General features: G+C 48.7%; 1 protein-coding gene across 1 annotated transcript in view; it reads right to left on the bottom strand.

Moving 5' to 3' along the window:
• Window positions 1-4,163, bottom strand: part of TTC39A (tetratricopeptide repeat domain 39A) — a 33,329-nt gene extending 29,166 nt beyond the window's left edge. The window contains exons 1-2 of the mRNA XM_004371752.2: window positions 4,105-4,163; window positions 3,707-3,811 (exon numbers count right to left, since the gene is read on the bottom strand). Coding sequence (XP_004371809.1) covers window positions 3,707-3,811; window positions 4,105-4,148 — 149 coding nt within the window. The 5' untranslated portion in view covers window positions 4,149-4,163. The remainder of the gene's footprint in view (window positions 1-3,706; window positions 3,812-4,104) is intronic.
• Window positions 4,164-11,938: the final 7,775 nt, after the last annotated feature.

Genomic DNA, 11,938 nt, shown 5'->3' with positions numbered 1-11,938 from the left:
GCGAGCAGAGACACATGGGAACCTCATACCACCAAGAAAGCAGTGCTGGGAGCAGAGCGCGTCCTTGGGACCTGAAGTTCCTGTGCAAAGAAGCTCCCAGACCAAAGGAAGACTGATGACATGGACTTTCCTCCAGGGCTGATGGAGAAAGCATTCCCCTGGAGCTGATGCCCTGAATTTGGACTTGTAGCCTACTGGACTGTGAGAGAATAAATTTCTCCTTGTAAAGCCATCCACTTGTGGTATCTCTGTTAGAGCAGCACTAGATGACTGAGACACCATCCCCAAAGCAAAGACCAGAAAGCAGGAAGGGACAGGAAAACTGGGCGAATGGAAACAGGGAACCTGGGGTGGAAAAGGAGAGAGTGTTGACACATCACAGGGTTGGCAACCAATGTCACAAAACAATCTGTGTATTAACTGTTTAATGAGAAACTAATTTGCTCTGTAAACTTTCACCTAAATCACAAAAAATAAATAAAAGTGGGAAAAGCTGGTTGAGCGACCCTCCTGTGGATATAGTTGAGGGCCTAGTACAACCATCACATCAGTTTCAGTATTTTCTTCTGCACTCCAACTCCCTTCCACTGGCTCCAAGTCTGAGAGACAGTTTAGACAGTTTAGAGTTAGACCATGGTGCAGCCTGGTCTTAGCTGGGCTTCAGGGGATTAGGAGGAAGCCCAGTGTCTGTGCTCAGGCTGGGGCGGGACAGGGTGGGTAGCTGAACGCCTGGGGATAGCCAGTTTCCAAAGACAGGGGGGTGATTATGGTCATGGTCCCCGTGAGTAAGGGACAGGAAATAACCAGGAGGGAAGTTGAGGAGCTGAGAAGCCTTCCAAAAACACTGGGAGGGAACAGGATGGGGCTTGGTCGCTCTCCGAAGTGGCCGTACTCTTGGTGCCGACCTGGCTCGTCCTGCCCTGCCCAGGCCCAGAAACCCTCAGGTGGTGTGCGTGAGGTATAGGGCTTCTACCACAGGGATTGTTGAAAGACTGATTAGCTTCTCTTTATCTTAATCAGTAGCCCTGGAAGCCCCCCCACTCCTCCCCTAGAAGATGAACCACTGTCCCCCAGTAAGCCTGGCTACCTCCCTGAGGAGCAAATAGGGCTCATGTCCCCACTGCGTAGAATAGGTCACCTGAGTCTAGAGAAATTCAACAAGTCAGTCCTGGGGACTTGGGGAAACCAGGTAGGACAGAGGACAACCTACAGACACAGAGCTGAAAAGAGGAGCTCGTTAAGAGCTTGGCTGCTAACCAAAAGGTTGGCAGTTTGAATCCACCAGACGCTCCTTGGAAACCCTATGGAGCAGTTCTTCTCTGTCCTACAGGGTGGCCATGAGTCAGAATCAACTCAACGGCAACGGGTTTGAGTTTGGTTTGGTATGCAGAAGACATGATGAGACCCCTGGTCCCCCACCTCAATCCCAGAAGTCAGGCAGCCAGGGCTTCACTGTCCAGGTCCAGGGCTGATTCTTTTCTGGAGAAACTGACCCACCCTAGGTGCTGACAGACAGCTCTCTGCCAGATCATCCAAAAGCGAATCCCACCAGTTACAAGGCTGCTTGGCACAGAGACCTTCCAGCCAGCCTTTGAGTGAATGTGTCCTTAAATACGACCAGCCAGCCAGCGATCATTGGACATTTGAGGAAGGCCCCCCAAGAGAATGGGATTTCCAAACTATTAGACACAAGATGGGAACCTGGTGAAAGCTGAGACTATGCAGGAAACAGAATAAAATATATTCTGAGATGACAATAACATCAAGTACTAATTAGAGAGCTTACTACACGCAGGCACTGTCCTAAGGACACACGCTTCCAAATGGAGATATAAGGATAATATGCCCATAAACCAAGAATAAGATGTTGTGGGGGGAAAAGAACACTAGAGAACAATAAAGACCACTGTGAAATTAATCATATGATTAGAGAAATAAAGAAAAATCAATAGAAGGGTTGAATGATAAAGTTGAGGAAATCTCCAAAAGTTAGGGGGAGAAAAAAAAAAAAGGAAAACAGGGAGTGGGGGAGGAGACAGGCAGCTTAGAAGGAAATAGATCCAGGAAGTCCAAAATCTGACTTAAAGAAAGTCCAAGAAAGGGAAACAGAACATGGTTATCTGAGAGAACTTTCTAGAACTGAAAGACAAGAGTTTCCAAATAAAAAATACTGAATCAAAAAGACCTACACCCTGGCACATCATTGTGAAATTTCAGATTTGAAGGGATAAAAGAGAAGATCCTAAACATTTGCAGAGAAGGGGAAAAAGAAAAAAAAAAATCACAAAGTAAGGAGAATTAGTGTAGTTTTCACAGCTACACTAGATGCTAGAACACGGTGCAATGCCTTCAGAATTCTTAAGGGGAACAATTATATTCATGCACTCTTTCTTAGGAAACTTCTAGAGGACACGCTCTAGTAAAATGAGAGAGGATGTGAAAGAGGGAAAGACCCCACATCAAGGAAACAGGAGTGAGGCAAGCGGAGGGCCAGGGAGCATCCGGGAGGGGGCCTGCAGACCTGTCCACTCTCTGGAGAAGGACAGACACTACAGGAGGGCCAAAGAAAAAAAGAAAAGAAAAAAAACCACACCACACCCATTGCCATCGAGTCAATTCCAACTCATAGCTACCCTATAGGACAGAGAAGAACTGCCCCTTAGGGTTTCCAAGGAGCACCTGGTAGACTTGAACTGCTGACCTTTTGGTTAGCAGCTGCAGCTCTTAACCACTGCACCACCAGGGTTACCTACAGGAGGGCAGTTCCCAGGAAATGAGAAGACTGAGAGCTCACCTGATATGTCTGAGCATTTTGGAAAAAAACTTATGGTTGTTAGATGTGATGGAGTGCTTATAAAGATTGAAGTATAAATGTATAGCAAATTAGGGAAATGAAAAAAAGATAATAATTAACTCCAGAAAAGAAACATTATATAATACATTACTTATCTCTGCAATGAACACTAACTACATAGTTATAATAATGTAAACACTGATTATTGATTCAGCTAAATATTGAGATGGAATGATAAGAGGAGGATGACGGAAGGGAGGTGGTGTAGGGGCGTAAGAAAGCTAAATCCTTGTCTACCAATGGATGAGGCTTTAAAAGAGATAAGAAGGGTGAATTTTTATGGTATGTGAATTATATCTCAATTAAAAAAAATACTGGAAATAAGTGAAAAGAAAGAGTAGTATAAGCATATTATTTAGAAATAAGGTAGTAAAGGGTAGAAAATTGGCTAAATGAGTACCCCTCATTATTACCCTAAAACGCTTGGTAAAGAACACAACTCAAGTCTTTGGTGCTATGAGTGGAAACAAAGAAAAATGGTTGTATTAGTTGATGAGGGAGAAAGCCCAAGTGGATTCATTGGGCACAAGAAATCAAAGTACAAAGAGGCCTCAAGAACCTAAGGCCCAGGAAGTCACAGTGACCTTGGGCAGGGCCCTGGCTGCTCACAGGCTGTGAGATGGGAAGACAGAGCCATTTTTATGGGACTCTCAAGGGTCAGGGCGACCCAGAAGGCTTAGGAGTTCAGTTACACAGGGTTCCTCTCAAACAAAACCTTTGGTTCTCCATGACCCAACACCCTCCATCCCTACACACACACGTGTGCACAAACACACACACAACACACACACACAGTGCACACACACCAGCCACTCGCTCCACTCCACTCTTTAGGCTGCACTTCAGGCTTACCTGGGCTTGAGGTAGCTGAGTGCTTCAGAGAACTGGTTGGTGAGGAAGAGGTCCAAGGCAGTCATGCACTGGTCCAGGGCCTCATGGAGGCTGCTCACTGATGGCCTGAAGGGAGAGACACAGGGGCATGACTCTGGAGCCCCCAGCCCCCTTCCTGGGCAGAACAGAGCCTCACAGAGCCCCACTCCATCTCCATGGGTAGCCTGGGATGCGTGTCATGAGTCCTTGGGCTGCCCACTGCTCACTGGGACACAGGGACAATTCAGACCTCTCTCTAAGTGTTCCCAAGGATGGGAAGAAGAGGAAAAAGGGGGTGTCATCTGAGACCTGGTGGTGTGGGGTGGGGTGAGGGGCCATGGACAGAGGGCAGAGAGGCCTCAAGAATAAACTTATCTTACCCTGCACAAGGGTAAAGGGAGTCTTTGTGGCCCTTCTGACCCATTGGGCTGTGCTGCCCCCCTTGAGGGGAGCAGCCCACCCACTAAATCCCACTTCAGTCCCTCTCCTCCACCTCCTTCTCCAGGCCTTCCGCCCACCCCCAGGTCTGCGCTCTAGAACCCCAGTGATGCTGTCACAATGGGCTGCAGGGGGCAGTGGACCTGTAAAAGCTGCTCAGCGCCTTTCATGCTCAGAAGCCAGCTTCCCAGTAGCATCCCAGGACAATACACTCGACCCCCTTCCAGTCCTTGTGTTTCTCTGCTGTTCTAATTGCCCTCTGACATATTATATTTTTTTACTTCTTTTTGTGCTTATTGTCCATCTCCTTCCAGTTAAGTATGGCAGGAATTATTGTTTTGTTCACTGTTGTATCCCCAGCACCTAGTATCTGCTTTAGAGTAGGCTTTTGATAAATATCTGTTAGATAAAGGAAGGAAAGGAGGGAGAGAAGGAAAGGGGAAGGGAAGAGTCTAAGGCTAAGAGGGCAAATTCCTGCCCTTTCTGGGCCTCAGCTTCCCATTTGAAAAATGAGAGATGAAACTAGGAGATCCCAAAAGTCCGGTCCATCTGATGGTCTTGAGAACGCCTCTTGTCAAGGGGCCTCTTGTGAGTGAGAGAGGGTTCCCGAAAGGATCTTGATGACCTCGATAAAGGGAGATGTTTTTCCCCAATAATCTGTTAAGATAAAGTCTCTTCTCCACCTGGTAAACTCCTACGCATACCCTGAGGCCCAGCTCTAATGTCTCATCCCCTGTGATGCCTCAGAGGATCTCCTTAGGAAAACTGAAACATGTATTTTGTTCAAAACCAAACTCTTGCTCGTCTGCCCACATCTGTTCTCCCCAGTCTTTGCCATCTTAGTAAATGACACCCCCTCTACCCAGTTTCTCAAGTCAGAAATCTGATAGTCATCCTAGACATATAACTCTCTCTGGACTCTCTCATCCAATTCATCACTACCCAAACCAAACCCACGGCCATCAAGTCGATTCTGAGTCACAGCAACCCTATAGGACAGAGTAGAACTGCCCCACAGGATTTCCAAGGCTTAAATCTTCATGGAAGCAGACTGCCACATCTTCCTCCTGCCATGCCGCTAATTGGTTCGAACCTCCGACCTTTCAGTTAGCAGCTGAATTTTAACCACTGCGCCACCAGGGCTCTTCAATTCACCACTAAACTCTATCAATTCTACCTTCTGAACATCTCTTTCTATGAACACCTCCTTCTATGCCCACTGCTCTTTCCAGTCCAGGCCACTATAATCTTTACCCAGGTCTGTTGGAAGATTCCCCCTTCCACTCCTACTCCCTGCTATCCCATCTATCCTTCTCTTTTAGTCCTTTCTATTTTATATTTCATGACTCTTAAGTTTCTTCTTTGCCATCTCTTTAATTTTCTCTGCTAGACTCAGTAATTTCTTTAGATCTCCCTTTCATTTCACTAATTTTCTCTTTAGGTATGTCTGGTCTTCTACTTATCCCATCTACTGAGTTTCTAATTTCAGTGATTGTTCTTCATTTCCAGAAATTCCACTTGGTTCTTTTTCAAATCTGCTTAATCATTTTTGGCAATATTTTGATTCCTTGCTTATGGTTTCAAGTCCATCTTTAATTTCTTTACATGTTTTAAAAACAAGTATTTATGTTCTGTGTCTCATAATTCTAGCAGCTTAGGCTCTCAGGAAAACTAATTCTGCTATTTCTTACCTGTGGCTCACAGTGGCTTGTTTCTTGTGCGTTTTGTAATTTTAGACTGCGAGCTCATATTTGCCTAATCCCAAATATGGAGAGGATTTCATTTACTTTGTTCAGGTTTCCTGAGGCACTACCACCCTGAGACCACTTGAAGTTACTTTTTTAGTTTAAAATTTCCAGGACCACAAAGGTAGTGTGTATTCAAACCTTAAACTTGTGTGAAGACAAACCAATATCCATCTTTCTCCAGGGAGCCTTTCTTCCCCACCAGAACTGTTGTCTCCCTTATTGTCTCCCTTTGCTGGTAGGTGGATATTTTTTCTGGCCAATCCCTCAATTTGCTGATTGTGTAGCCCTTTGAGGGTCCTGGATTTATGCTGGGTTGGGGCAGGGGGTAGGTTAAGTTCCAATCCCTCATATTGTGTAGACCCAAGATCTTGTTTTCTATCCCTGAAGTGGCTATTAAAACCCAAGGCTGCTGTGGCTTCACCTAGTTTACCAGCCTGACTTCAGCTTCCCCTTCATTCTCGGCTTGTGGGGACTTCTGTTGCTTTCCTGGGAGCTCAGGAAGGCATTTAAAAGGATGTTTATTGTAACCCATCAAGCATCTAGGCAATTTTTTTTTTTTTAAGGGATAATGTTGGAAGCATCCCTCTGATAATATCCAGAGCAGCCTTTTCAAATCCCAGATCTAATCATGTTACTCCTAGACTTAAAATCCCTCAGGAGCTTCCCATTACTCTTAGGATAAAGACCAAGGTCCCTTCCATGGCCTTATAACCCGCACCCAAAGCAGCCCCTGCCCTGCTCTCCATGAGGCCAAGATAGTGTCTGTCTCCCTTTCTGCCCCAGGGCTTAGCCTAGTGAGAGGCACCTAGCAGGTGCTCGGTTCATCTCTGTTGGATGAATTAGTGAATTACTTAATCAATGAAGAGGCACTGAGTATTTAACAGGCATTCTCTCCTTGCACACTGTGAAGCAGGATTATTACCCTTACTGCAGACGAGGAAACTGAGGCACAGAGGGGAGGTCATTTGGCCAAGGTCACACGCCCAAGCTTGGGCTCTCACTCAAGTTTCTGCCTGAGCCAGTGCCGACCAGCTCAGCTCTAGAGAGTCCTCAAGTCCATTGCCCTGACTTGTGTCCATCCCTGACAATTCCAGAGCCAAGAGCCAGCATCCACTTCTGCAGACACACCACCACCACCTCCACCCTACCAAGGAAGGAGCTCTGCCCCCTTGGTCTACCTATAGAGAATAATGTACAGCTCGAAGGACAGGCAGCGCAGAGAGGCGTATTCCTTCTCTGAGACCTCCTGCAAGCCTGGGGGCTCCTTTAGGGCAGGCTCTGGGCCAGATTTCCTCCCTCCTTCCCTCCCACAAGCACCCACTGATCTCCCACTCTGGGCTAGGCCTGGGACTGCATTCTGGGGACTGGGGCCTGTCCTTGAGGGATAGAAGCAGGCAGAGACAATGACAGCCAGTGTCACGAGGAGTGTGATAATGGAAATCACTGGGGGCTGAAGGGGCCCAGAGGAGGCCCCAACCCTGCCTGGGGATAGCCTGGGGGCTCAAAACAAGCATTCTGCAGAAGATGGCACTGAGTGTAGGACAAGATGGAAAAAGAAGTTCAAGCAGGGGAAAAAGCACGAGCAAAAGACCTGGAGGCAGGATAGCACAGTTTGGAGGAGGCATAAGCAGTCTGGCAGACCTGGAAGACAGGCTCTGTAACCAGTTAACCAGTTGCTGTTGGGTTGCTTCCGACTCATGGCAAGAGGCCTGCTAAATAGAGGGGTGAGGCGGGGTACCCCAGCTGGCTGGAGACATTGGTCACACTTAATAATGGCATTAACAACCACCAGGATCATCTACCCCGAGAATATCACTTCAAGTTATCTAAATTGATGCCTGCAGTATTTCACTCAATCCTCCCACCAGCCCCAAGAGGCAGGCACTCTTATCTGCATTTGACAGATAAGGAGGTGAAGACTGTGAAGACAGGAGCCTGATCAGGCTCCTCCCAGGAGCCCGGAGAAGACAGAAACGCTTTCTGCATAAGCAAGAGCCAGTGTCAAGTCTTTCCCCTCCCCTGGCTATGACTGAGTGCTCCACTTCTCCACAGGCTGCCCCTGTGCATTTCTGCTCCAGGGTGCCCTAAAACCTGTTGCCGTCCAGTCAATTCTGATTCAGAGTGACCCTATGGGCTAGAGTAGAGCTACCTCATAGGGTTTCCAAGGAGCAGCTGGCGGATTCGAACTGCTGACCTTCTGGTCAGCAGCTGAGCTCTTAACCACTGTACCACCAGGGTGCCCTGCTGGGCCCAAATCCATAAAACCATTCGCCATGAGTCAATTCCAACTCATGGTGACCCCATGTGTGCAGAGTAGAACTGCTCCAGTTTTCAAGGCAGAGACTTTTCAGAAGCAGATAGCCAGGTTTTTCTTCCAAGGTGCCTCTGTGTGGGTTCGAATTGCCAACCTTTCAGTTAGCTGTGGAGCGCTTAACTGTTTGGGCCACTCAGGGCACCGGCCACATACATTCCTGAGCTCCTAAGTGGTGATGGTGGCCTCTCTAGTCTGCCTTAGAAAAACTAAGGCTGGTGGAGGCTCCAGGATGGAGGGAGCATGGAGGATGGAGCATGGAGCAGGGCTGGCGACCACGAACAGAAGCTGTGGCATAGTGTGGGGGAGGGAGGGAACAGGGCATCTGATCTCCCATTCAGATTCCACCGACACTTGAGGCCTAGGTGTGAAGGGGGCTGGAGGGTGGGAGGCAGTGCCGGTAGTCTGGAGCCACCCCCACTTTCCCTTTCCTTCCCACCACCCTGCTGTGGTCTGCCTGGAAGCTGCTCCTTTAGTGACGGAAGAGCAGACCTGGACAGAGCTGGGAGACCCTCAGTCTCCACCAGGAACAAAATCTCTCCTATCCCTGACCCTGGGACAGGGTTAGGTGGTATGTGGAGGCGAAGCAGGGCAGCAAAGTCACTCAGTGAGCAGACTGGAGTCAGACAGAGCTGGCCTTTTATCCCTGCTCCACCATCCAGGCAGGGACTTCAGCTCAGAGGGTGAAGCAACCTGTCCATGGGCACCCACTGCTTCCAATGTGGACTTTCTCAATTACAAATATGACTGTGACCTTCTGTCCAAAGAGTCCTCCTTAACTGCACATGAAGCGCCCTCCTGCCACAAGCTGACCACCCATCCTCAGAGTAAGCTGAGTGTTATGTGGCATGGAGTGATGTGGCGTGGCCTAGGGCAACATGGTCTTCAAGAGTTTTGAAAGCAGACAGCCCTGGACTCAAGCTGCAGCTCTGCAAATCACTCGCTAGATAACTTCGGGAAAGTTCTTTAACTTCTAGGTGCCTCAATTCCCTCAACAATGAAATGGGAATGACAGTACCTACCTCCCAGGGTTCTGTGAGGACAGACTGAGACAAAGTAAAGCAGAAGTACTCAGGAAATATTAACGATTGTTATTTTTTTCTAAGATGATGTATTTTCATCATTTCCCTTATCAAGCAGCACAGCTTTTATAATAAAATTAATTAACTTTAAAAAAGTGAGTGCACATACCCTATGAAGAGCCCTGGTAACACAGTGGTTAAGAGCTTGGTTGCTAACCAGAGTCGGCAGTTTGAATCCGTCAGCCGCTCCTTGGAAACCTTATGGGGTAGTTCTACTCTGTTCTATAGGGTCGCTATGAGTCAGAATCAACTCAACAGCAATAGGTTTGGTTTGGGTTTTTTTAGACCCTAAGACCCAGCAATTCCAATCCTAGGTGGCATCTTAGAAGGCCTGTTCGAATAGCAAGACATTCACTGTTTGAATATTCACTGTTTGGATGCAAGACATCAGGAACCACCTCAATGTCCATGAAGGATAAATACATAAGTGGGGTCTCTGCATATGGTGGTGTACCCACACATCAGGGAAAGTGGGGAGCAGACCTGCAAGTATCAACAAGGCTAAATCTCAGAGATCTAATTTTGCCGAGAAAAAACAAGCTACAGAATAATACATACTGTATGATTCCATTTTATATAAAATTTTAAAGTAAGAAGAAACTACATATTTTCTTAGACATCGATACACTCAGCAAATCAACAGAAACAGGCAGGGAAATAACAAACCCAGAATTCAGGATGGGGATTATCTCTAGAGAGGGAAAGAGTGAAGGGAAGGGGTTGGTGGAAGATCCACAAGGCAAACGGCTCTGCCAGGGTTTATTTCTTAAAAAGAATATGAAAGAAGAAGGGCACAATGTTAATATCTGACAAAGCTGGGTGGCAAGGGCATGGGAGTTCATTTTATTATTTGCTATGTTTTTCTGGAGGCTTAAATCATTTCATAATTTTAAAAGTGGTGGAGATATAAGGGTTGGTGTGTTCACCACTGACCCTCATGCCTAGGGCTGGGCCAGAGGAGGCCTTGGTGAGAGTTTGCTGAGTGACTGAATGAGTGTCTAAGGTGAAGGTGGGGATGGTCCTGCTTCAGCTCTGTTCTGCTCAGACTTCACCAGATGGCACTGATCAGGGGCAGATGGCACTGGGGGCCTCAGTAAGAGTAGGACCCTGTGGTGTGCAGAGAGGCAGGTTCTGTAAGACAAAGACCTGCCTGTGCTGAAGGAAGCGCCCACTGAGGTGCTCACTGCCCTGGAGGTGCATAGCTGGGGCCAGAGGAGTCTGGGGGCTGTAGAGGGGACTCAGGCACGGATGCCAGGGTGTAAGGAAAAGGGGTGAATGTGGCTTCCAGCCTGGGAGTCTAGGATTCTTTTGTAGGTGCCTATTCCACACCTGAAATCTCTCCTGGAAACCACTTCCCTGAACCCAACTGGGTGATGCTCAGTCAGGCCTGGGCAAAAGGGACCTAACCAGGCTCCAGATTTATACGACTTTAGCCCAGAGAAGGAAGCAAGCAGACAGCGCCTTGCAAAAAAAAAAGAACTTGTTGCCATCAAGTTGGCTCCGACTCGTAGCGACTCTATAGGACAGAGTAACTGCCCCATAGGGTTTCCAAGGCTGTAAATCTTTACGAAAGCAGACTGCCACATCTTTCTCCCATGAAGCAGTTGGTGGGTTCAAAGTGCCCACCTTTCAGTTAACAGCCAACCACTTAACCACTGTGCCATCAGAAACCTAGAGAGGGTAAAGAACTTGTCCAAAGCCACTCAACAAAATGATCAAGGCAAGACTCAACCAGGCCAGCGTGTTCCAACTGACCCAGCTTCCAAGCCCCCAGTCCTTGGCACATACGCAGGCTCTGTGGAGGCCTCCAGCTGCTGGCTGGCACCAGCCTCCTCACCTCCCTGTTCACGTGTCAGCCTGAGGCCCTTGGCAAATATTGTCCCTGGTGGTGAGGTTGCAGGCAGGGGAGTACCCCTCCCAGCTCACCTGGGCGGAATTTCCGCCCAGCAGCCTCCCAGCAGTTAGGGCTCCGAGAGGCCACCCCCTACTCACTGGGGCCTGGTAAAGCAGTAAGTTGCTCAAGGGCTAGCAGCTGTCACTGCTACACGGTTCCTCGGTGGAGTGCGGGGGGAGGAGGGGACAGGATAGCAACAACACCCACCTCTTACCACCCGGGTCCTGCTGGGCCCAAAGGTCGAGGCAGATTCACACCTCAGAACTTTAACTCTCCCGAAATATCCCCGAAGATGAGGCAATGTGACCTGCGGGTGGGGGGCTCTGGCATCAGAACGACAAAGTGGGTTTAAACCCTAGCCCCACCTTTCACCTCCCGGTGACGGAAGACAGGCCGTTAAGAGCTGTTCCTCACTTTCCTCATCTGTAATGGAGATGATAATAACAGAGCCCACCCCATAGGTGGAAACGCCACGAGGCGGGGTAGGCGGCTTCGAACGTGGCTGTTACTACAGCTTCATGAGAAAGTTGGGACCCAGAGGGGGAGTGACCGACCCAGGGTCCCCAGCGCCTCCACTCTCCTCGGTAGAGTTTCCGCAGGCCCCCTCCCACGCTCCCCAACAGAGGCAGCGGCGGTGGCGGCGACAGCGGCACCCAGAGGCCTGGGCGGGTGGGGGGCGCTGTGCCGCTCGGCAGGGGGCTGGCAGCCGCAGTGCGGGCCGCGGGGAGGGTGGCTCAGGGG

Source organism: Trichechus manatus, unplaced genomic scaffold, assembly GCF_000243295.1.
Source record: "Trichechus manatus latirostris isolate Lorelei unplaced genomic scaffold, TriManLat1.0 scaffold00015, whole genome shotgun sequence".
Taxonomy (NCBI): Eukaryota; Metazoa; Chordata; class Mammalia; order Sirenia; family Trichechidae; genus Trichechus; species Trichechus manatus.
Note: the sequence above shows the minus strand (reverse complement) of the source record. Positions and strands in the feature narration are given on the sequence as shown.